Source organism: Sparus aurata, chromosome 17 (genome assembly GCF_900880675.1).
Source record: "Sparus aurata chromosome 17, fSpaAur1.1, whole genome shotgun sequence".
Lineage (NCBI taxonomy): Eukaryota > Metazoa > Chordata > Actinopteri > Spariformes > Sparidae > Sparus > Sparus aurata.
Genome location: NC_044203.1, coordinates 27,722,264 through 27,748,919, shown reverse-complemented (window position 1 = coordinate 27,748,919; position 26,656 = coordinate 27,722,264). Strand labels below are relative to the sequence as shown.

The window sequence follows — 26,656 nt, the reverse complement described above, 5'->3', positions numbered from 1 at the left end:
CTCCACTTCTAACCCCCTCATTCCAAAAAATGACTATTGGTTAGCGAACCTCCAGGGTCATTAACTTTCAGGGGGGAGCAGGATGGCCTGTGCGAGTCGTCAAATGAATTACGAGGCTTTTGACAATAGAGAAATGCCTGTCTATATCTTTAAAATCAGAAGGTCGCCCGCTGCCCACCCGTGAGCCCTGCCATGCCACTGCACCCCGGCGTAAGAGTCCCGTTGCTGGGGGGGAATGAAAGGAGAGCTTTAGGAGGAACAGTGGCTCATCTGTGCTCGGGTCGCGCAGCCACATAGGGGTCCCGGAACTGCGCACATAGTGTTTTGACCCCTGGGCTCTCCTCTATGACCTCCACCCCCTCCGCTTATGGATGCTGGGCCCGAGGGTCCTGGTGCACGCACGCTCTCCCAGCAGTGTGACGCAGTAGCGGAGGGCAGGAAGGGTGGGAGGAAGGCGTGAGGAAGGAGGGAAGGAGAGTTGGCGGAGGACGTCAATCACTCTTTTTACTGGGCACAACACAACTCTGACATGAATGGTCAACACTGAAATGCCACCGAAGGACTTTGCCGGGTGTTGTGCGTGCTTGTGCGATTCACAAATCCACACAAGCCTCCAGAAACTGTTCACCATATTTGTTTGATTTTCATTTTCCTCATCAGCATTTCTACAGCAATTAGGCCACAGTTGAATGGGATCAACCTTTCAGAGCGTACATCCACTATCACTCTTCTCCCCGTTCTGGCCCATACTGGGGTGCTGGCTCACCTTTGCTCTGGTCAGCAGTGTTTGGGCCAAAGGCTCTGGTCCTCTCTCCTCCAGCCCCTCTACCTCTCACTGCGCCCAGTGACATTTCCGCCTGGCTCCCTCTCTCCCCTCTTCCCCTCTAGTGGCTCCCAGGAGAGGCTGATGGATGGGGCCTGTTTATGAAGCTGCTGCCACCACAGTGATCAATCAAACCCGGGTCACTGTGATCTGCTGCCTGGCGCCCGGTCCTCAGTCTATTTCACACCGCCGGCTGGAGGAGCCGCACATACAGTTTGTTAGTCCCCTCTACATGCACATACGTGGCCAGAGAGAGCTTGATGGAGAAAGACAGCGCTGTAAAGAACTCGAGAAGGATCCAGAAATATGGTGCTTCAGTACATTTCACAGCGTCGTGACTGCGATTGTCAGAACAGGAGACCTGGTGAGGAACGATGGCAGGAGGATCAGGAGAAGAGTTGGCCTTGGTGGAAGTCAAACCAGGTATCTTACATCGAGGTATCTGAGCTAATCCCTGCTCCACCATGGCACCCAAAATGATCAGCACACCTTCCTGAGAAGCCTAATTAGCCAAAGACCATAAACCTGTGTGAGCTGGAGAGTCTTGTGAAAGCACAGTAGATTAGAGGAGGACACGTGAGGTGAAAGTCCTCATGGGCCTTTTCTCATGGAACACATTTTGACATGTCACAGCAGGAAAAGCACACGCGTTAATTAATTAAAATGAAGGATGGCTTGATTCCATTCAGCTGCTTCAGTTTCTGGGTCATGGTATTGAACACCTGAATAGAGTAAGTCAATGTTAATGTGCCGCTTTGGTTTGCATTTCCTGCTATGAAAAGTCCAAATGTTTCTGTAAAACAGGCTGATAACAACATTGTGAACTTGATCATGGGCACTGATTTGGTTATTCAGTAATAGGATATCTTGGTGTTTCTCAAATAGGGGTATGTGTCCCCAAGTTTGACTTTGGAGTGCTAAAAAGTACAAAATAATTATACTATAATAAGTTAAAAAAACATGTAAATATAAGTCCAGTAAACCACATTCTATACTCAGTATTCCAAATGCAATTGAGAATTAGCATTTTGAATTCATTCTATATCACAAGAATAACTGCCAATTTCTGTTAACTGTAGCTCAGTTAGCCATGCAGTTAGCGGTCAAGGCTGGGAGCTTGGACCTTTGGGCTTGTTGAGGCTAGCATGCTAACTTCAGGAGATATCTGTGCAACACAATACATGGACATCACATCAAACTGTTATTTCTTCACATTCTGTTGATAAGTAAATGTATGAAAACCTCACAGAAGAAGAACGAGGAGAGAAAGAAGAAGAGGAAGAAAGCAACAAATGCAATAACATTTTCACAGTTCTGTTTGTTCATCGTTGAGCAGGAAGCTAGTTTTATTAATGGATGAAATTTAGGAAAAGGGATTTGTGGTTGAAACGTAGTAGCAGTACAGCTAAAAATCAGGGAGACGGTGAAAAAGAAAGCGAGCAACTTGCAGTTCAGCGCAACTTCAATGCCATCTTAGCGTTAATGCATGACGACAAGAGATCGCACAGCCTTTTTCATTTTCAAGGTTGTTTAATGAATCGGACGCTGATGGCGTAGTGCTGCATTGTACCTCTTTGTATAGGCGAGGCATTGTAAAGATGTTTTGCTTTAGTCAAGGGGTAATTGAAAAAAAAGGATTCCAAAAAAGGGTGCATTATTGACAAAAAGAGATTTCAGATGACCTGTGACAAAATCCCAGGCAGCATCACATCAGCGACATAACTCGGTGAATTAGATTAGGCTGTGGAGAGGGACGTGGCTATAACAATTGTTACATTTGCCTCTCAAGGGAGCCTTTTAACAAGAGCCGTTTTTGCATACGCACAGCTGCAGCTAATAAAATTAATAATGGGTAATTTTGATTAAAGTGAGCTAATGAGCGAGCATTGACAATACTATTGTTATTGCCAATGCTTGTTAATTGACACCTAGATTAATTTTATTAGCTGCAGCTGTGTCTACCCTGCTGTGTAACAGTGTGTTGGGAGGTTTACGCCGCATCCGAAGTCAAGGGGCTACAACAAAAGGTGTGTGTCCTTCACGGGCTCTGAAGACTCTGAACCTGCAACTCCGCTGCACAAGATGGTTCTAGACTCAGAGATCTGCGCCAACAGAGTGTCTTCATCATCTCATCCTCAGTCAGGAATTTCCAAGTTTATCACCAGGTGGTTGCCTTCAAATGACCAACAGACTGGTAACCTGTGTTGCCTGTCTGCTGCTGTGTGACCGATAAACCACGTGGATGCAAATATCTAACTAACATGGCTCTGACGTGATAGATTTCCACGCTATTTGAGTTGACGAGAACAACCTGAATATTATGGACCCACTCGCCTCAGAGCTGCGGGGCACTGAGGGTATGAGGGCGTCCTTCAAATTCTGGCAGAAGAAGAATGTATTTCTTAGCCGCTTTTTGGAGAAGCCTTTGAAGGACTGGCAGTGGTGAAATGTAACTAAGTGCATTTATGCGAGCATTTGCACTTTAAGTGTCAGTATTGTATTTTCATGACACTTCATACTTCTACTCCACATTTGAAAGGGAGATATTGTACATTTTACTCCGCTACATTAGGCGAACAGCTTTAGTTACTAGTTACTTTAGGAATAAATAAGATTTTTGCACACTAAACATATAACAAGCTTATAAAATAGGTTTTGTTACAATTTAAACCACCCAAGAGTGTTGACAAGAACAGCTGAAATGATTTGAAACCATTTTATTTTGAATGTGAAAACATTTTATTTCCAGCTCCTACAATGTGATTTCCTTCTTTTCCTTTAAATGGCTTTTTAAAAACGTTTTAAAGATTTTGAGTGTGAAGGTGTCACTATTTTCAGCAGAATAATACAAAAATGAAATTACTCATTAGTTGTAGTTCTAGATCGTTCAAAACGAGCTCCGCCTCAGCCTGCTGCAACAGTAATATCCTGCTTTTACATGAATGCATGAGCAATAATAATCTAATGACAGAATATATAATAATACAACAGTAAGGATGTCATTTTTTCATGCACTTTTAATTTTCCTGATTCTTCTGACATGCTGTGACTTGTGTAACGGTTTCAATCCTAGACTTTTACTTGTAACAAAATGGGGTTTTTTTACAGCGTGGCATCAATACTTTAAGTACAGGAGATGAACATTTCCTCCAACACTGACAACAGGCTTGAAATGTGAATGAAAGTTCAACTCCTCAGTTCACAGCTCACTGAACCAGAGAGCTGCTGGTGACGCCCTCAAAAACAGAGCACAACCACATTAACTCAACACTCTGGAGTCTACATGTTGGTTCATAATAATAACTGATTTATAGTTTTCTCTTCTCGCTATGCATGTTTATTGGACTTCAGTTACCAACTGATTTTTTCCCCCAAACATTGAGATAAGGAACACTAATGCCACCTACTGGTACAACAGCAAAATACACTCTACAGGCAGCCAAGCTGACCGGAGCGCAAACAACATCTTGAAATTCAGCCTGAGGCTTCTTGCAGTAGTCGTTGTCTCTTAATACCATTTATTAAGTCTCTCTATTGGCAATTAACACGCAAAATCACTCATTTTAATCAGTCTCAAAAAGAGGTCAGCCACAAGTTATGATTTGAATGTTCTTCTGGATTTTATTTGAAAGAAACTAAAAAGATAAATATATACAAAACTGCAACAATATTTCAGGGATGGAAAATGATCTTGCATGGGATCATGGATTGTTGTAGAAGTCCATTATTTTACCAGTCCGGTGATTTCTCCCCTCTCAGCGTTTCCTTTTGGGCTCAAACTTGTAGATAGCTGCAGCGTTGGGCGTCTCCTTTTTTACCTTCACTTTCTTGTTTTTATCCTGATGCACAGGGGAGAAAGAAAGATCTTAAAATGTGACAGTTCATACGACTGCGAGTCATTTTAAAACTAAAAGCCAACAAGCTTATTGTGATTAAAACATCTCCTCCTCACCTGTAGGTCTTTGCGGGTCTGAATCTTCTGGCTGATTACAAACATTTTCTTTTCTCTGTCGATCCTCTGGGAGAGGATCTTATACTGGTGTTTCCGCTGCTTGGCCATTTTCTACCGTTCAAGCGAGGAGAAAACAAAAAAACAAGTGAACAGTGAACCTTCATGTCACCACAATATGAATGAGACACCTTTTTCCATTTTGAGACTTTAGATTTTTAGAGGCCCGGGATGGTCACTTAATAAATGATAGTGATCGACATGCATTACACTGACTGACCATCATACTGCGAGGCTCTACAGTTCCCTGGATGGTCTTGGTCTGCAGAGTTTCCAGAGTTGGCCTGTTGTACACTCGGTCCACCAGCTCAGGAGCTGTTTTCAGGTGGTTCGCCAGGTCAAATGAATGCACTGAAGGGACAGAGAAAAACGTAACCATAAGCTTCACAGGTCACATATCAACTTCTAGGCCCACAAAGACAGAGATGTCTTTATAACCATCTGCTGTACGTTATATTTACCTTCTTTCTTGGAGTCCACAAAAAATGTATGCTTGTTTTTTTGTTTGCTGTCTGCATCCAGAAGATGGAGCTCTCCTTTCAGCCTCTCAATTTTCTGAAAGTAAATGATGAACACACAAAGATTCATGAAGGCATCGACTGAAGCTTTGTTTAGAAAGGATTAATTTCACTGTGGGATGTCATGTCAGGTTATCATTACAGCTTTGATCAATTCCCCATATGAATAGAAAACTTGTGTAAAACTTACACTTCTTACTTCCTCTGGGGAAACTACTTTTATATTTATGATTTGACCATTCAAACACTAGTGCACACAAAAGTCATATCAGCAAACATAGATTCAGAATTTATTTTAGATTATTGTTGCTTCCATTATGTCTTTGGAAAATCCAGGCTCAATTTGAGAATTTGTGCATGTTGTGAATAGTGAATTTTTGGTGTGATACAGCGCTACAAACAAGTCATTGTTTAGTTGTTACTTTTAGACCTACAGCCAACTATTTTCATATCGATTAATATGTCTGAGTAATTTCTTATGAAAAAAAGTGTAACTTCTCTGGTTCCAGCTTGTCAAATAAGAATTTTAGAAACATATATTTGGGTTTCGGAAACAAAATGATCCACATTTTTAAACATTTTCTAACATGTTACAGACCAAATATCTAAGGGTATACCGATTATCGAGGCCAATGTTCAACATTTTCCGACTATCGGTATCAGTGATTTTCTGTCAGATGTTTTGTAGTGAATAATCGAGCTCTCAGTGTGAATAAAGCCCTTTCTCTGTCTTAAATGAAGAACGTCGGCACCAGAGTTCCTCAGTGCATGATCTATTACAGGGAAAATAAACTCACCTTAGCCTCTGCGACTCTTTTCATCTCCACATATCTGATATCCTGCGTCCTCATCACTTTCTTCTGCTCCTCTGTCATCTCCACCTCCTGGTTGCCTTTTTTCGGTACGTGAACTCCATCCTGTCGACACACAGTATTGTACATTGCATTATAGTATTATCATATGTATTTAGATCGTGTCGGCTTTGTTGACTTCATTTTCTTCACTCTGATAACGTCAACAATCTCACCTCCAGCTTAGAGCTGATCATTTTAAAGTAAAACTCATCTGGGTTCTTCTCCAGAGCTTTCTTTCGCAGGGCAGCGAGAGTGTTTTGTTTCTTATGGTAGTCACTGAAAAACAAAACACACAAAAACAGAAATGGTAAGCTCAATACAAGACTTATTCCTCAACATGTTTGACATTTTATGATTTTGGATCAAAATGTCTTCAACTCACTCTGCACGAAGTTTGTAGTCTTTCTTCTTCTCCAGCAATCCCAACTGTTTCCTGAAAACAGGCTGTTGGAACAAAATAAGACAGGTAAGAACACATATACACATATACACAATAACATAACATGCAACTTAATGAGTTGGTGATAGTATGTAAACATCTCTAAAGTGTCACTGTAGAGGAGGAACTCACAACAGAAGAGCCAGCTAACAAGCTAGCTAGCACAACACTGACATGCTCACCTGAGATCTTTCATGGTGGTTTCTCTGTTTGGATTTCAACGCTTTCCGGAACGAAGACATTTTGGAAGATTTCCCCAAGCGTAATGAAGCAAGGGCAGTTACACGTTTGGTTTTTCTCAGCTGTAGAGACACTGAGACCTCCCTGCTAGCTGCTTCGGGTCTCGCTCTTCCCCAGAACACGTTAAACACATGGGTTCCTGCCGGCGTCACAGCGTGTGTTTCATTTCCGGTCCGCAGATTCGCAACTCACTCTGAAAACATCATGAAGTCATACAATAATTAGTTTCCTGGTATTATATCCACAATAAAAACATCTTCAAATTAACCTTTGTTGTTTTAGATGAAGTAGAAACAGAATTATTTATTTTTATTGATGTTATAAAGGCATTTGAACTTAATGCTGCGAGTTGTAGAAGCGCATAACAGACAGCAGGTGATGCTGTTGCACATATTTTAAACCCTGTTGCACAGTCCTGCTGATTCTGGACAGTGACTACATTTCCAAAATAACATTTACTCGTAGTGTACATGAATGTTTCCATGTTATGTTACTTTATCCTCACAGTGCACAGTTCACAAGGAAAAGCTGGGCTGTTTATTTACACTTCTCAAAATGAGTTATGGATATTTTAGTGTTTCACTTGGTTGTTTATTCTGTGACAAATCAGAATTTTTATTTTGTGTTTTCTGAATATTTTTTATGTGCCTAAAAATAATGTGACACATTGCATTTGACTGTTACTGTATATCCATGAATATACGCACCCACATCTCAATATCCCGAACTAAATTTGAGCATGTACATCCTTCCTTCAACCAGGTAAAACCTCACTGAGATCAAAATCTCCTTTTTAACAGTGGCCAGGCCAAGATGGCAGCAAAAACACTGTTCCAACGTTAAACACAGTACAAACTTACAAATGCAACAGTCACACACAACAAATGCGTGAACACAATATACAATGAGAGACAAAAGCACTTAATGCATAAACAGCAGCATTTTTATTTTGGCCGAGAACATGGTTAGCACTGTTGCCTCAAAGCCAGAAGGTCCTAGGTTCAACACCCGCTGGGGCAGGACCTCTCTGTGCAGTTTGCATGTTCCCCCCGTGCTTGCGTTGATTTCCTCCAGGTACTCACACCATAAAAACATACACAAATAGGTTGATTCTCCAATCCGGACCCTTGACCAAAGGGCAATGGCAAGGAGGCAATTGCCAAGGATCTGGAGTTGGTCCCCAGCAGTGAGGGTTAACCCTGTGCTCATTGCTCCCTCAGGATGGGTTAAATGCATGTTGTACATATTGTTGTTGTATGATATGTGGTCACGTAAAGATTCTTCTTCTTCTTCTTCTCACCCCACTACATTGACAGTATTTAGATCTTTACAAACAAATCATATGGTCAGCTAATGTCAGGCCCATAAATCACTGTCAAAGATTTAACTACCCTACAGTATAGATAGAAGTTAAGATTTGTTCCATGAACACCAGCTACAACATTAATATACTGCTCTTGTGTATCCATACCTCTCAAAAATCATTTTATTAAATTCAGAGAGGCTTTTACACTGCAAATGTAAACATTTCGTGCACATTTTGCTTATAATACTTAGATTAAAGACTGATTTTCAGTGCAAGACCTTTTGTTGTACATTTACTCTGAGTATTTTTGAACGGTTTCGTGCTTCTTTGATCAAAGTTAATGGCCTGAAAATGTCTTCTGCTGCTGGTAGTACATGAATAAATCATTTAGAACGAATAAATGGATGGAAATTCAATAACATTGAAACAACCTAATCATCCACTTTTCTTAATTGTGTCTCTCATTTATTGACCTCATGTCATTTAGCTTCAAAGCACTGCGATATATCATTCAAGTAATCGCAGCCACAAAGTTGCGTCATTGGACTTACAAAGGGAAATTAGTTTAAATATATTTATCCAAGCAGAAGACTGATACGACTGGTATCTGCCAGTTTCAAGTTGTGTACAAGCCTGCCTTGGCACGGTTACCACTTAGAACAAGCGAGGGTTATCACAGTGCTGCCGACTTAATATGTTTTGGCTTCACTGTTCATCCACCAAATGATTTTGGTCATTATAATGAGGGCTTGCATTTGCCAGAGCGCACAGTTAACACTAATTGGTAACAAGTTTATGTTTTTCCAACATGGACATTTAGTGCATGTTTCCGTTCGGGTTCCAGACTCCTGTTGTGATTTATGTCCAGGCCAATAGGCCTTAAAGAGATTACGCAGAAAACATTCACACACTCTCAAACCGGAATGGCATCCACCATCTCATTTAAACTCGAACATTTTGTTATTTGTATCCTATAGGCTGAGCTAACACTGATCATGCGAAAGGCAGTTACGCAATCAGCAGCCTTTTCTCTCTGTTTATAAGAGGGGAAAAAGAGCTGCAGGAACTTGGAAGATGACGGGGTCATCACTCTACTCTGGGGGAAAAGACGATCCACTTCCTGACATGATATTTTTGGGTAGAGGGTAGACAAAGACAAAGCCGCAACGGCACCAGTCGGCTAATCTCACCCAGACTCTCAACTCTCTGTGGATGTGAGAAGAGGCCTGTAGGACAGAGACTGATATTCCACTAAACAGCCATTTTTCCCCCCCGGCGGCTCACTATCCCCCCTCAAACCGCAAGGAATTTGTTTTATATGTGTGAGATTTGCACGGCATGCAGGATGTTTTTTTGCGGGTGATTAGACCTATGAATGGGATGAGTGTTTCCACATTATGTCACAGGGATGTTTATCAGTCTGGTGCCTAATGACCCCGATTCCTGTGAAGCTTCAGCCCAAGGCCCGACTGATCCACTCACCCACTAACATGTTTAACTAGGCAGGCGAAGAAGGCGACCGGGATTTACGGGTTAAATGTCTGCGTTCTGAATTGGTTGGCTCCTCGCTGTTTAATTCACGGGAGTATTTATCATTACAAGTGAAATGCCTGGTGAGCCGCGGCAGGGGTAAATGCTACTTTGGAAATCGGGGGCTTGTAACAAGCTGATGCAAGAGCAGGAGGACAAGAGGTTGTGGGTTTGCTCAGGGTCAGCAATAGAGGAATGCCCTTGTGGGGCAGATGCAGATCCGTTTGGTTTTCTAATATGACCCTGTAAAAATAACACTGCTGACATATTGTAAGACTGCTGCACTTGGGCTGAGCTCAGGGCTTTGGTATGTCTCCCCTGACCATGGTTGGTCCTCGTCTGCAGCGCGCCGCCAGGCCAACCCAGTTGAAAAATGCATGAGCCAGAAGTTCCTCCTGTGGGATTCTTTTGTTGCATCTCTTAATTCTCAGGAGGCAGAAAAACAACATCAGACAGATTCAGAGGTCAGCTCGTTAAAGAAGTCATTATTAACATGGTGGTATGAAAGTACAGTTACTTAAGTACTGTATTTACTGTACTGTATTTAAAAGCAGTTTTGAAGTTCTAATCCTTCACTCTATTTTCTGCTACTTAGGACTCCACTACAGTTCAGAGGGAAATAGTACATTTACTATTTATTCAACAGCATTACTTTTCAGATAAAGAACTGACATAAGAAAGAAGACAACAGACAGTAAACTGACGAAGCATAATGAGTTTTAACAGGATTCACAACCTTTTAGGCTTGTGACTTCACCAGCACTTCTCAGATACGTATACAGATCTAATATTTCACAAGAAAACAAGGAGGAAAGAGCAATCTTAAAACATCTTGACATAAATTTGAATAGCATAATAGTATACCCCATTAATGATTTGATTAACAATGGGACAGCTTGGAGATGTTAGAACCTCTTGGTTTCCGGATCCACTGGACTAAACACATAAACATTATAAAAAGTAGCAAAAACTAGCTGTACCTCAACCGAATACAGTACAGTTACAAATTGATGCTTCAGTATTAAAAATCTAATATATTACTGTAACATTCACAGGTGCTATTTTTCTGTCAAACAAGCACTTTTGATTATTTTAACCTTAAAAAAACACATCAGTTTTCTCATACTGTACAGTGCTGCAGCTCTGTATTCCCCCTCTGTCTAAAACGCTCTGTTCTAGCTCCTGTCTCTTTAAGGCCCGCCCTCCCAAACACTCAGTCTGCTTTGGTTGGTCAGCTCACACAGGACTGAGCCAGCACCACTCACAGTGTCTCTGGTCGGCTCTGTCATGTTTTCAGCTTCCACTTAGCTTAATTTCTGTCATGAATTTAGGCACAAATTACGTGAATGTGTGACGTGGGGAGGTATTGTGATGTCAGGACGTCACAGAAAAGGCTCAACTACTGACGGGGCGTTTCCGGAGCAGTGTTTTCTGTGGGACAGAGGAGCTCCTGTTGGTGTAGACTTTGGGCTTTATTAACTTTCAAGACCTTTTAAAAACACAGGAACACGGCAGGAAAGGAAAAAAACAAAAAGCATAATAGATCTCCTTTATGTAAATATCTGAATACTTCTTTCTTTCCCCTCTACTTTTCAGTGCCCAACAGTAGGTGCACTCCTGGGTGGGATTCTCACCATAGTCCCATAACCACAAACTCTTGTAAAACAGAAATTGTCTACAATTAAGTGCCAATACGGTGCTTATTTTCCCTGCTTGAGTTGTGAAGTGTATATTGCAGCACGACCTGTTTTATACTCTAGACAATCACAGCGGTGAAGTGGGCGAGAAGTGGACGAGTTTCAGATGAGGCAAAGTGGACCTCAAGTGCTCTGTGAGGAAACTATCACCACCGATATCATCAAAAGGGTCTTTCACTTGATGGCCGTTTTTTTTTTTATAGTTCTGGAGCTTAAAGCCAGCGCATGATTCCCCACGTCCCTCGTAAATGTGTTTTTCTGTATTCATGCCCCCTTTGATAATGTGATGTTTGCTGCATCACACCACCTCAGAACAACAATGTTTTTGTTATATTACAGCACATATAACTATTTCCACTCGCCATCATGTGTGTGGTGAGAACAGACAGATACTGTTACGAGTCATACCTAAGCATTATCTAAGTGGGGATTTTAAAAGTTTAATTGCCTCATTAGTCTGGTGCTCAGGGCCATGATGCTCATTAGAGTTAATTTCACTCAGGTGCTTCAAAACCACACATCCACGAAAAGAGTTTAAGTGTGGCACCAATTTTGATTTCATCCAGCGGAGCATGACAGTCACCTGAGACGTCACCTTCACTGTTCACAAGCTGCTTCAAAAAGGTAAAACATGTTTCAACTATTGTCAAAAATATGCTTTTTTCATTTAATGTGTCCTCTTTAGTGTTAATTCTCATGCTTATCGACCTGTTAACCCATTAACCTTTGCTTTTCAACCTGAAACAGAGAGATGTTCTGTGCATTAGGTAAAAGGAGTTACACTTTTAACCTTTTAACGATGAAACAAACCGTGAGGGAGCCCTCATGATGAATTGACAGGAATCTCTCCTCTAATTTGTTGCACACAGTCTGGTGGGACCACGCCTCAGAGTGTAAAATTAGAATTTATAATTAGGGGGTTGTGGGAAATACAGGGGTCAGACCAGAACTCTTTTAGTTGTCACAGGACCATGAAAGATAAGAGTCACATGTTCAGTAAGCTATGTGAAAAAAATAAATATGTATGTGTTTAAAGGGGCACTACATGACTTTGGAGATGAAATTCAAACTCAGACTTTTACTATTTACACTATTAATGAGGTACTAATACACACTCATATTTATTTATTTTTTTTATAACTGAATTAACAAGCTATTTTCAGAGGAAAATAAGGTCCCCAGAACACTGTTTGAGGCTAGAAAGGTGGCAGGGTCCGCCACACAAACAAAGTAAAACAGTATGAAATTGCAGAAGTAGCAAATGGCCAGGATGAGCGGTGAACATTTCTGTCTGAGTCACAACGGATGGATTTTCATTGTTGGGGGTGGTTGTTTACCAAAAAGACAAAAAACTCCCATGGTCCAGTGCTACTTCACGATGTCATCAAACACCTTTCTATCTTTTGCTTTTATGTTTTGATAGAAGTTCCTCTGGTGTCAGAAATTAACAGCCAGATTGAACTTCAACGTGTTACTCGTTACTCCTTCATGAACACAGTTATTTGTGAAACCCTCGCTAATTTCCTTGCGAGGACCACAACATGTTTCCACTGTGTGAATACAGTCTTGGTCTCTGCCTATGAAATCTCATATTCGTCCGACACGCTCTGTTTGGGTTAGAGCAGATAAGGCTGAAAACACCGGCCACATAAGGCACATGGTGCCTGCTCAGCTGGTTACTTTCAACCGCTCTTAAACTCTTAATGTCATGGGAAGCAGTAAAACAAAGCAATCTATCATACAGGGTGGAGCTGCCGACGGTAGGGCACAGACTGATTAAGGGTAATGACTCAACTGATCAGATGTAGGTGATACCATGTATGACAAAACGGCAGACAGCTGCATCCAGGATAAACGCCACTCCCACTTGTTGAGTCATGAAAAAAAAATGAAATGTTAAGACGGGAGAAAGGACCCACACATAAAATTTGGGAAGTGAAATTGAACAGTTGAGTTGGTCTTTTACCCTGTTTGGTAATGTCAGCGCGTACAGGACAGTCAACAAAGGTCATTTAAGAGCAAAGTAGTACAGAATGCAGAAAAAGGGTGATGTGGTAGTTTGAATGCTAAAATGTCTCTCTTCATTGTAAAAACATGTATTGGAGGTTTTCCTGAGAATATTTATTTTGTATGAAACAGAATTCAAACTGAAGGACATTAAAGAAACCATGGGTCAAAGTTATGGCCAAACTATTGAGCAACAACAAAGAAGAAAACAATATGCTGTCTGATTCTCTAGAAAATATGTCATCACGCCACCATGCAACATTTTTCTAAAGGTTTGGTTTTCTTTTGACATCTTACTGATATTCAGTGGTCACTTGACAGGAAAAGATTCAGACTTTCCAAGCAAAATGTGGCCAAAACCCATTGTAATTACAGTTTGTTTTTTAAAAAGACAATTTTTAAAGACTATTTTGGGGCTTTTTAACCTTTATTTGACAGGAAGGCTTACAGAGTGACAGGAAACAGTGGGGGGAGAGAGAGAATAGGGCTTGAACCTAAGCTCCTACATGGGTGCTTCACCTGTTTGACCAGCTGAGCTATCAGGGCGGCCAGTAAATACGCTGTTATCAGTGATTAGTAGCTCCAAGACCAGTCATCCACCATCTCTGATTCACAGGTGAACTCCAGGATGGATTTCTAATTATAAAATAATAATTTGGCCTGTCACAATGATTACAATATCGAGTTATTGTACACATCTTATCTTATCTTATCCTATCATGACTAACCAATCGGAGACAGAGTAGAGCGGGACATGCCATGGTAGTGTGATCTAAAATAACGGCACCACAGCAGTAGCAACTTTATGTCTGCTGACTGACTGAAGTGTATATATTTTACAATAAATATAGGAATACATATATATTTATGTAATGCCTGTTACATAGTGATGCACATAAGTTATGTAAGTAAAGGCAAAATCCCAAATAGCATAATTTGACCTCTTTAAGAATTGAAAGGTCATTGCTCTTTGAATGGACGCCCTTTATTTTATCAGTGCTCATGAATGTTGCTTGTTGAAGTTATTTCTGAGAGAATTTATTGATATATTGAGAATATGAGTGAGCTCCATCGGGAGCAGCTGTGATGGAATCACATTAATATAATGTGTTTTATTTTGAAATCTAGCCTTTTTGTGAAAACATTGTACTTAAGAGGATGTAACTGAGGTGTTTATATCACTCAACGCACATCACTATGACAAGCACGTTAGTTTTTTCCTGTCTGGCCTGTAGATGAGTGATTAATCCTGATGATTCATTGATTGGCTGACTACAAAAAACAAGCACATATGTACCAAGGTGCTAACACTTCCTCCTTCAGCTTGGTCCATCCACCAATACTTAAAAACAAATGCATGATTCTGTCAGACCAAGCAGCAGCAGCAGAGCCCAGAGACAGAAGGCCCTGCTGGGAGCTCCCATCACACCCTCCACTGCCTGGACTCCTCTCGTTTGAAGTCGCTGGAAGAGGGAGGGAGGAATGGCTTTTTTTTTTTTTTTTTTTCGGGGGGAGAGGCGGGATCTTGTGACTCACAGGCAACTTCCTCAGTAGTAGGACAAATGTAGCCGGCAAGCTGCATCAGTCTCCGCCGCAGAGATTTGACTACTGTCAGAAGAATCACAAAAAAAGTTTGTTCCCTGCTGGACGGCGACGCTCCTGAGCCGCCGGAGTAGCGACCTACGAACTGATCCCAGGCCTGATCTGAGCGAGTGTCCGCTGACAGAGGCGGGGAGGCGGGTTACCACTGTTGTTGTAAGAAGGTGCCTCCAGACTCCAGACATTACTCCTGGTACGACTTTTTTTTGTTTTGTTTAGTGTTTTTGTATTCATACCTTTCTTTGACTTTTATGAACGTTTTCACTGTTCAACACTTCGACACCAGTTAGGAAATGACTTTTGTTAAAGTGTTTCATTCGTCGCAACTGACTTTTAAAAGTGATTCTGGCTGAGATTTTTCAAATTAAAATGAATGACTTAAAGAGTCACTTGAGTCTTTTAACGTTGTAATTACCAGCCATAGTAAAAAAAAAAAAAAAAACAACTTTAAATCTGTAATTTACTGACATAAAAAGTGGGAGGAAGTTGTTCCCATAGGTTAAACTTAAAAGTTTAAAAGCAATTACATCATTTTAATACTAATTATTATAATTTATTAGTAGCATGATTAGCTGCAAAGTAACTGTGATCTATAAGTGTATCATTTAACACCTTAAAGTCACTCCTACTCTCTACTTTTATGTGTTTTTAAGAGTTTTTGGCTGTTTTAGTTAAAATCTGTGAGTGTGAAGATTAAAGCAGGCGTGGGCTTGACGTCATGACAAGCCTCAATACTTCACACCTTAGTCAAACACGCCGCCTGGGGAGAAGCCCTGCAAAGTAAAAAGTAAAAACCCTGTCAAAAGACAAACCACTTCCTGTGACAACTTGAGAAGGGGGGGGTCCGGGCATCTTTTTCTGTCTGCTTGCGTGTTTTTTCTGCTTTTCTTGTTTATGCCTTTTCTTTCTCTAATCGCAGTCTCACACCTGCACTCATGCGCCTCTCTGTCATAAAATGCACAAAAAAAAGCAAACAGACAGCATGGAGACATCATGGTCAGTGGAGCGACAGACTGTACTGGACTGTGTGACCCACTGAACTGTGTGGAGGGAGGATTAAGGAACAACTGTTGTGTCACAGAGGCTCCCAGCTGAGCGGTGTGTGTGTGAAGGCCCTCAGAGAGCAAAGTCCCTCCAGGCTAAACTTGTCTTTTTCTCCGGCAGCAGGAAGTGGGATATGGCAGCGTGTGTCTGGGAAGGGTGTGTCCATGCTGCAGCCTCTAGGTTTGTTATGGGCGTACATCATCACATCACAGCGTTGTAGTAGTGGTGTCACCCCCTCATGACGATTGCTTGGCGGTTCACCTGTTGCGTCATGTGGGTGCAGCGGGCACTGTGGGAAAGTAAAGTGTTGGAGCTTTCCTCGAGGGGAAATTTGATCAAGATCTTGCATGATTTTCAGTACTTCTAGTGAAAGATGTTTGCCTCACTTCACTGAATGACTGCAGTGTTTTGTCTTGGTCCAAGTGTGACGAAACCTTTTGATGTCATTACACCTCAACCACACAAGTAGGATATTATGTCAGAAGGATATATGCTTTTATTAACCCTCACAGCTCGTTTTAAAGGATTTGATACCAATTTGCTGACCGTATTTTAACATTTAAGGTCTGAGAAATTGGACCTAACTGGGCTATTCTACTAGAATTTCAGCTACTACTATTAGAAAGAACATCCTGATAACAACATTGACATTTCACTGTATTTCACAATTTTGAGGCGCTTCCAATTTCCTTTTTATACTACTTCTTCCACTCCACTAGATTTTGGAAGCATATATAATAGTTTTTACTCCATTACATCTATTTGATAAGTTAGGTAACTAGATACTTTGCATGCTGCGTCAGCAAAAGTGGAAAGCATTTTATTGAAAATCGGATTAAATTATGATCACGATAATCAGAAAAATGATGGATCTGATATTTGGCCGGGCTGAGAATCAGTTGACCCACAGTATACAGTATATATGTACATGTAAATATGTGTATAATTAACTTTTATTTATACTTTCCATACTGAAGTACATTTAATATCAGATTATTTAACACTTTTGACCAAGCACTATTACTATGGTTGACTTTCACTTTTAACAAAGTAATATTTCAACAAGATATCTTAATTTTACTCAAGTATGACTTGGATGGATATGGAAAACATTTATTTGGCTGTTTCGGGGCACATGGCCGATGTAAGTCTGATACAGTCACTACTTTTAGCTCTGTTTTTGGTCTCCACCAGCTCATGAGGAAACGATCTGGCTCTGTAGCTTTCAATTGCTCCACTACGTTAACCAGCTAGTTGTTAATTTTGTCTGTTGAGTGTCTGGTTTCTCATCTGGCAGTGTAGGGTGAATTCATTACAGCATTTTTTGTTGTAAACCGCTGTGTGAAAGGAGGTTGACGAGGACCCTGAAACCAAGACAATTACATGAGAGACGCTAAAAGAGATGGGGAGGGGGGAAAGGCAGAGTTAGGTGATCATTCTCTGTGGGTTTGTCGCTGTAAGCAACTCGTTTAACATTACATGTAGTCATGTAGACGTAGACTCAGGAAGGTTTGATTTAGAATTACTTAATAGGACTTTTCCAACATACTGTAGAACCACTCAGTTACTTAAACTGTATGTCAGAGCCATTCTGCAGATCTGAAGTCATGAAGGCCGCAAATTCTCAGCAGACTTTGCACCCACACATTTCTCACACATCTTACACACCTCGTACACCTTGGAGGAATTTGGTTTCCCAGGCATCACACTGTGCTTTCACCACTGACAGGTTGTATTCACACAAACTGTTTGTAACGAGCAGAAATAATCCCCTATAGCACCCAAAAGCCAATGATTCTGTCCCATTTAGCATCTGGGAAGCTCGCCTTGACAGAGCCCACAGCCTATATAATGTATTTGTTTGCTTTTTTTCCTCTTCCTCCCTCCCTGTCTGTTTCACTGACCATGGTCACATTCTTCGGAGGTCTCAGTGTTTTCCAAAGGTTAGCCCCGCATGGTGGTTGGACCCCGGCCAGTTCCAGACTGCAGTGGGACTGCAGCTTAATGACTCGGACTGGCTGTGGCTGCTTTTATGGGTTGGCATCGTTTGAAACAAGGCCAACGATAATGATGGAGAATCGGCGGTCAAGTGGTTGCAGGTGGTTAGGGAGCAGAATTTAGATTTGTGTTGAAGCAGTTCCTTTTTTGACATTCTGCAGCTGTCTGTCCCTCCATGGCGTCTCAGGGGACTCCGGACACAGTTTGTGTTATTACTTTCTGTCACATTATGTGTGAGGCTGCGTTCAGTCAGGAGGTTTCGACCTGCTGGTTATATCTGATTATTTTAACCCGAGACTGTAATCCTTCTTGTGTGTATTTCAAACACATTTATCGAGCCATTTGTCCAAATCCAACAGCTATGGGCTCTCTCTCTCTCTCCAATCATCCACTGCTTGTTCACTTACGTTTTTTTTTGTTGTGTCTTGGCATCCTCTTTTTTGCTTAGATTTGACAATCTGAACATTCCAGCAGAGCTATTAGGGTGCATACCTTGTTTTCAACCTTTTATTCATGTGGTTCCAGCCAGAATCAAACATTGCAACCCAATCCAGCTTTTAGCTGTTCTGACTGATTAAAAAAACATCACATCTGTCTTACATGTAAGACCAAAAAAGGGTAAATCAAAACCATTTCTGCTTTCGTCTTAACAGAACCTGAACTGTATTTGTGAAAATGCCCTTTTCTCAAAATTCAGATCTTCTCTTCAGTTTGTTGTATGTGTGTCAGGGCGCCCTCGCTGCCTCTTCAATAGGCTGTGGGGGCGCGTGGCTGGCAGCAGGAGTGTGTCTGAATTCCCTGAAAGGGGGGAAGTGACCTCAGGTTTCCTGTGTGGGGATGGCCAGGTGCTGTGGTGTTATTGTGAGGGGCGCAAGACTTCCTCCATGGATGCTTTGTTGGTAAACGGCTGAAACTTGATCCTTTGAGCCAGGGCCCCTGTGGGAGGTAATATGCCCCCCTCACAACGCGGCCATCCTGCCTTCGCTCTCTTTCTGTCTCTTCTTCCTCACCACACTCTCTTCCTCAGTTTTCACTCCATGTGGGAATTTCTGTAAGGAGGACATAAACTTTATATAGGCAGCGAAGGGGTGTAAAAAGGTAACGGACTTTGTGCTAATGGGGTAATTACACTCTTCTAGGCATACAATTACAGGCCCATACCTAGCACTTACCTGCTACTCTCAAAGGAAGTGCTTTTTTCAAAGGAAATACCAAATTGTAAGATGCCTCATAACTACACACTTACTAGTTTAATACAAACTAATTATATGTTATGGAAGAAAAGGGATTAACTTTGCCTCACTCTACCTTTCACTGGCCTCTTCTGTCTGTTATGTTTATTACACACTCAATTAAAGGTACCCTGTCTACCTTATCAGTGTTTCCTTTGCACGTCGCGCATAAAAACAGATGTTCGCTCGGCTGCAGGAAACCCGTCGATTCACCGCTACAGCATCGCATTCTAACATTTATAAACGCACGGCGAGAGGACGTGTGAGTCAGCCTGACTGTTTCCCTGCACCCTCGCCTAAAGGTAGGAGGGTGGGTTCACGCGCCAACACAAGTGGATGGCACGTACAAATTCACATGCATCACATCGCTATGAAGCAAATCCTGCAACGGTTACCAGCTCCCCCACCATGTGCCTTACCTGCCTGGGTTTGCTCTTGGGAATTAGATGCCAGATAAACCTGTTTGTCTTTCCTTGGAACTTCCTCACCTCTGGTGTGGGCTGTAGGAGACTCTGCCAACAAGATGTGCAAATAGATGTAGAGTTGCTTAATGTGACTGGTTATTCAAATACAGTTGGCCGCCATTGAAGACGTCACCCTGGGAAATTAGTACATTTCTACGCAGGGAATAAATGTCGCAAAAGTCCATAAATAAGCATGACAGCTGGATATATTTTGTCAGCAAACTCGCCTCCAAAACCAACTAAGCGAGTCAGATCAAGCGGCAGGGAGAAGGGAAGCACAAATTTGAAGTCTGCAGACAAATTGCAGTGGTTTTGAAACAACTGGTAATGCAATATGTATTATGAATTCGTATAACTAATGGTTACGTTGGGCTGTGGCTAATGGCTAAATCATAGGATAACCTATGGTTAATGGAGACACTTAGGGAGAAGAATGTTGGGTGAGGGGAATTTCTCCAGCACACGAGGCAATAGGATGTTATTTCACCCTGATGGATCTCTGCTAAGAGAGATGACAAAGTATAGTAAAGAGCCGTGGCTTTACACTTCATACTGCAACACCACATCGTCATACCTGGCCTTCTTCTGGATAATGTTGTTATTGAGGGGATTCACTGGCCTGCAATTATAATGTGGGCTCTGCTTACCGTAGAACCAGTAAAGAATGACCGAATCTCAAGGACACTTCAACCCACCACGGTATCTTTGAGGTAATAGTGAGCCATACTGTGAGCGAAGTCCAAAATAATCAGTCAGACTAACAGAGAGCATTCGCCTACATAACTGACAGAGCGGTTTTATTTCTATGGGAGTAGCGATGTCGTCATCCTTCCCATTGGATGTTCTTGCACACGGGCTTAATTGGGCAATAATTTGAGACCATGTGGCAAGCAGTCCTTAACCACGCAGTGATACACAGCAGGCCTCAAACAAGGCAACAATGCCCGAGGCTCAAAATGTCACCTTTCAAAACACTGTAAACCCGGAGAGAGTGGGTCGTTAACAAAGTATTTCTTCTACATGCTAGCGGGACCCTGTTCTCATAACAGATGTCTTGGAGAGGTAATTTAGCCTTGGCACCGCATACGTGTGGTGTTTGTTCCACCATTCCACTACCGTATCCCCACACTCGTCCCCTGCCGCTGTGGTAGTTGTGTCTTTATATGGCTAGTAACTTCAGTTTGCCACAATGCCAACTGCGTTAGTGTTGATTGCTTCCCAAACACTTAATAGGCTCGAAACATCTGCAAAGAATGAACCCAGACTGTGAGATCATGGCAGAGGAAGTGCAGTCATGGGAGTGTGGGTGTATGGCAAGGTGTCTCTGTTCAGCATGTGCACATATTTATTCAGAAGTGTGCTCGAATGTTCTCTGTGTTGCACAACCGTCTTCCAGGGATGAACCAGAGGACCCAGACTTGTTGGGACTGCGTGAAGAGCTGTTACTTGTTCAGATTAGATGTGTATTATCTTGTCGCTGATAAATACAAGACTGTTTATTTGGAGTGCAGCTGTGAGCGAGAGCATTCCCCCTCGCTGAAAGTAAACACTGTGAAAATGCCTGCTCTGCATGATGAAACTAGCGAGCGATCAAGAATGTGTTATGTCTTACGCCATCTCTCTCCCCTCGTGGTTTTTTTTTTTTTTTTTCTCTATACGTCTTTTGCCCACGCAGGCACTCACACATGCACACGTTGTCCCGACCTCTCACTTTCGTCTCCGTGGTTCTGCCGAAGAGACAATAGTGTCTACAGAGGAGACAGGCTGAGACAAGCCAGACTTGCTACATGCGCTGAGGTGTGGATTTATGTCAGTCACAGAGAAGAGTGCACTTGGCACTGCTCGGGCACACTTTGGCACCAATTTGTAAAAGCTGTCAGAGTTGCATTGAATAGGAGTAGGAAGCGGGAAGGATGTTTCTTGGCCCTCGTTTGCTTCCCTGTGTTCTCTCACCTTAGTACTAACCGGCCCTCGTACGGTGCCATAAATGGCAGAAAGTGTCCTTGGTGTGGCTATAAAAGGACGTCAGCTACTCGACGAGAAGATGAAGGTGATTTACGACAGCGACAAGTAACAGAGAGCTGAGGAGGGATTTCTTGGCTTCTTGAGTTGAAGTTAAGAGGGAGGACAGACGGATGGGATGGAGAGAGGAGTGGCCCGAGCACACTATTCCTCCCTGTGGGCGCCTCTGTCAACGGTCTGTCACATAGGAGTGTAATCAAAGACAAATGAAGTCCCTACTGTGTATAGTTAACTCGGCGCGTACCACCTCTCCATCTCGGAAAAGTTTCTATTAGAGCGCAGGAGCTATTTACCCTTATCACAACGAATGTACACAAGAGAACGAACATGTTGTGACTCCTTCTGAGGCATTCGGCGTCAGCGCTCATCCACCTTATGCAGTTGAAGTTCTCGAACGTGGTGTGGTGAGATCACCACAGTGAAGCACTGCTTTGTTTGACAGCGTGTTCACAACCAGAAGATCATATTGAGCGCAGGATGTTTGTAGTCATCGGGATATAACTCAGTCCAGAGGGAGATCAGAGCGCTTACGTTCAACTCAATTAGCAAATGATTCACAGACCTCCTGTACCAGAGAATACTGATGTTTGCTGCTTTGCTTTGATGGTCATTGAGTGTTATCATCTGGTGTTGGTAGAATCCCCAAGATACAAAAGCCACTGGGGCATTGCTTTTTAAATGTTAGCCCTTAGATTTCTCTGATATATTTTGCATCTGAGATATATGAAGCGCTTTATACACTTTTTATAATCCCTTTGTTTCCATAAAACACATGCAGAAACCTCCATTCTATGGAATTTTCCAGGGCTATAAGGTCACCTAAATGCAGAAACCAATGAAGAATTTTAAGATTTTTATAATCACAGTTTTAAAAAGAAGTAGTCCTTGGATGCATAGATTACAAAAACACATATGCATAATCATAAATATACTTTATTACAAACCATATCCTCCCGTCTCTCTTCCACAGCTGGAAGAATATATATATATGTATATCATTTACACAGATGTTAAAGGGAAGTAGATGAACAGTCACTTGGTGTGCTTTTGTAGCAATTTTCTTTCATTTGATGGAGAAAAATTACAGATGTCTGGACCTCATCGTCGTCAATGCCAGCTTCAGCCTTAAAAGAAATACATGTTAAAGTCGATGAAAAAGTCTTTCAGTCCCTGCCATTCAAAATTTTTGACGTCTGGAACATTGCTAAATAAACAGACACTCTGCACTTAATGAAGTCGACAGTCAGGTGTGGATTTAACTTCTTGAAGGTAACGATAATACGGTGTATTTTGTCATATCTAACCATTAGGAGATTCCTGTACTTTGCGTCTACGCCCAGAAATAAAGCCGTCTCTGTGATGCTGGACAACTCATGTGACAGATACAGACCCCCATTACAACTGGCAGCTTGATGTAGCGTTAGTGTGTTGGGCATTGAGCCAAACCACCTACAGAGATGGGGCTTGACCACATTAGCAGCAGCATAGTGCAAATGTAACACATCTCTGCCACCAATCTACATATAGGTGATATAAATGCTGACCCCAAAAGAAGCACAAGCAGTCCTGCACTGAAATACAATCAAGATTTCCGGATGGACCAGATGACCTCTCACTTTTGAATGTAATTACAAGAGGTGATGTTTGCTTTTGTTACATTTTCATGCCAAACGTAAATTAAAACCAGCTCAGAGGTAGAATGCGAGAAGCTCGTTAACACCCAGCTTAAGTACGATCGTGGAATTTCCCACCTAACTGGACGCCGCTCAAAACTGTACGTTCTGTTTACTGAAATGCTCTCGAAGGTCTGGCAAACATCACTGGGTTGTTTTCTTCTTTACTTTTCCTTAGGTCCACCATACGTTTGCAATTCTGTCAGTGCTTTAATGGGCCTAAACATTCAGCTTCAAACAGAACCACATCCAATGTTGGCAATGGAAATTAGATCAATGGGTAAAATGGGGGCCAGACGGTGAGCAAAGCACAGCAGTGGGCCAATGACACAAGCACCATGACTTCACTGTGGAAGCATTCAACCCCCCTTAAAAAACCCCCATCCCTCATCCCATCGCACGCTTTCTCAACAGTGGTGAGTGGAAACTGTTTAAGGCTTAATGATTGCTGGAGGAAAAAGTGTCTTTATAGTATGAGAAGCCATGTGGGATGACGGCCATCGGTCACGTCGTGTCACGCTCGCGGTGATCCGTCAGAGCAGTATTACAGTGCCACTGCGCAGCGCCGCGTGTAAATTAGGCCATCGCGCTTTTAACATCCATCTGGATTCCGCTTGCCCAATAATCAAGGCATCCATATATCCTGTTAATTTACACGACGCGAGACACGCATTTACACACCGCTTGATCGATGGCGAGGCCGTGGAGCCTGTGACGAGAGCCTCGTGCCTCCAACAAGCTTTTCACTTTGTTTGTGTCTGTTTTGTGTTCAGCACTGTTCCCGCACCCCTCGAAGCCAAGAATACTCCTATATAGAAAAAGAGAAGCAGGCAGAATGAGGTCGGATAGAGAGTCGGGCGAGCGTCCTGGTTAATAGATTGAAAGAGATAGACAGGTCTGCTCGGGAGGCTACATAATTCAACCACGCTATCAGTGTTTACCAAAGCACCTGTTTTCACGTCGTCTCTCCATTTAACAACTGCAGCTGGGACTTTGCATTTTATCACTGATAATGAATTAGGTGGGGAAGATGAATGGTGTTTTGCATTGCTGCATGATAAAGAGATCCCAGTGCGTGACACCGGGAGATAAGGACCTGACGGATTGCCGCTCTCTTCTGGCAAAGTCGAGCAACTAGCTATAGGATGTCTGAACTTGCGGCTCTTCCCGAGACTTGAATGGACCTCGGATAAATCCATTGTCTCCCAAAGAGAGTATTGCTTTTTGATACCAGTGCTAATCGGTTTTAAGTACATGATTACATCTGCCAGCTGCCACCCCAACGCTCCCCATGTTCTCCTGTTATGATTGATTTCTACGCTGGGATTTTTTAAAACCAGGTTACCACACAATCAAATTCACCTTTTGCTGGCAACGTGGGTTTTTCCCAAAAGAAAATGCATGCGATTGCTGCATCTGCTGCTGTTGCACTGGTGAGTGAGGCATACGATAATCAAAGTCCTGTAAATGGTGAATTTATCACAAACTTCTGTGGTCATAGAGCAAAAACAAATTCAATATTCCAACAGCAGCAGATGCAGAAATCACAGGCATGTCCAGAAACAAACGTGTGACTGCTCGATCGTGGTTTTGGTGGGTGTTTTGTACGGTAATGAAAGTTCTGCGGACGGTAAATTTATCACAAATATCTGTGGTCATAGAGCACAGTCCGATTCAACTTTCCTGGCAATGTGGGTTGATGCAAAAGCAATCGGGGGTAATTGAATCGTGTTAAAGAGATACGGCTGCAGTTTATTAATGGCCACAATGAGACACACATGTTGAAAATTGGAATGATGTGTCGACCTGCAGAAACGTGCGAGTAGAAACGATCCAGCAAATGCTCGGAAGAAGAAAAAGAAGTATGTAAAATGAAGAGCGAGGATAACAGTGCAAGCAATCACACGACTAGAAATGCACAAAGGCAAAAGGTCTGAACCGAGACTGGAGGACAGCGGAGAAAAGGAGAAAAGGGTAGGTGGGTGAGTGACTGGGGGACGTGGAGGGTGGAGGCGGTCCTTGGATGCATGGCAGCATGATTTATGGACACCTTTGAAGTGAGCTCATTCCAGCCACACGGCCTGCCTGCTGCATTTTAGAGCAGGGACATTCTCCCGGCGCTACGGCAAAGGGGGATAAATGACCCTGAGGTCACTAACCTCCACTAGTGTACCACTCACATATGCACTTCCTGATTATGTGGCAATTCATCAGAGTGTGTTTGGTTTCCAGCAAGCAGAAACGAGCTGCCAGGGCATCCGACGGACACGTGACTCACTCCTCGGTAACCTACTTAGAGGTCAAAGCAAACGGGGAGAGTGACAAAGAGGAAAAGGAGGAGGTCCCTCTCCAGGATCATAAAAATTGGGTCAAGTGAGATATGTTCCTTCAGAGTCCTGCTAGTTCGTTTTTTGCTGCAGTGTGCAGAATTATCAGGGGAAATTTATAGTATCTCCATTGGAGTTTGAATGGAAACGGATTTTTATCATCCTTTGCAGCTTAAATCTCTCTCTCCAATCGTCTCACCAGTGGTGACATCATTGTTTGACTGAGTAAAGCTTCCATCTTCTGTTCTGCTGGTGAGCACTGAGGAGTAAGCAGGGTGGCTTGGCAGCAGTCAGTCCCAGTGCGCCAGTTTGCTCTAAATCCATCACATATTCGATGTGTTTGGATTGCTATAACCAATATCTTCCCACTTTGTTTGAAACTCATTTCCTAAATACATCAAATTGTTTGATCGTATCTGCTTCATTTATGTGAGCCGAAAAGCCGGGGATTGTGAATATGAGTGGTAATTACGCCCGACGGGAAGTCCCCACAAAGAGACTTAAACAAACTGCTCACTGTGTCTGCACTTCCTGCACAAGTCACCCATTGTACCCCAGTTTGGCTGCTGTGTTTATTTTCTCGTTTGATCCATTTGACTTCCCTCAGCTTAGGTGTGTGAAGACTCATGTATGCACGTGCAGGGTTCTGTCGGATTACTGAGAAATGCAGCCAGTTTGGATAAAGAAATGACATGACAGTTTTTGTAATTAGCAATAGTAATATAATCATTCGATTTCAAAAAACTTAGAAAACAAAAAAAAAACAATCTCATCATGAATAACTTCTAAATCAAACATGGGAAATATTGCAGCTTTGTCTAAAAATGGATGTAGCTATAAAAAAAAAAAAAAATCAACCTCTATCCATCCTCAG

At 42.3% G+C, this 26,656-nt stretch overlaps 2 protein-coding genes across 4 annotated transcripts in view; one reads left to right on the top strand and one right to left on the bottom strand.

The window, feature by feature from the left end:
* Positions 1-4,418: 4,418 nt before the first annotated feature.
* utp11 (UTP11 small subunit processome component) lies at positions 4,419-7,047 on the bottom strand. Its single transcript, XM_030392765.1, has 8 exons — positions 6,826-7,047; positions 6,587-6,648; positions 6,378-6,480; positions 6,148-6,267; positions 5,294-5,387; positions 5,053-5,183; positions 4,776-4,886; positions 4,419-4,662 (listed from the first exon to the last, which is right to left on the bottom strand). The coding sequence occupies exons 1-8, from the start codon at positions 6,883-6,885 to the stop codon at positions 4,579-4,581; spliced, it is 765 nt and encodes a 254-aa protein (XP_030248625.1). The 5' UTR covers positions 6,886-7,047; the 3' UTR covers positions 4,419-4,578.
* A 4,969-nt stretch (positions 7,048-12,016) lies between these two features.
* Positions 12,017-26,656, top strand: part of fhl3a (four and a half LIM domains 3a) — a 34,378-nt gene continuing 19,738 nt past the window's right edge. The window contains exons 1-2 of one of the 3 annotated variants that reach the window (XM_030395166.1): positions 14,971-15,215; positions 16,187-16,246. In XM_030395166.1, the coding sequence (XP_030251026.1) occupies positions 16,231-16,246 (16 nt within the window). In that variant the 5' untranslated portion in view covers positions 14,971-15,215; positions 16,187-16,230. Of the gene's footprint in view, positions 12,041-14,954; positions 15,216-16,186; positions 16,247-26,656 lie in introns of those variants that run through there. The other 2 variants (XM_030395169.1, XM_030395168.1) reach the window with 2 other exon arrangements.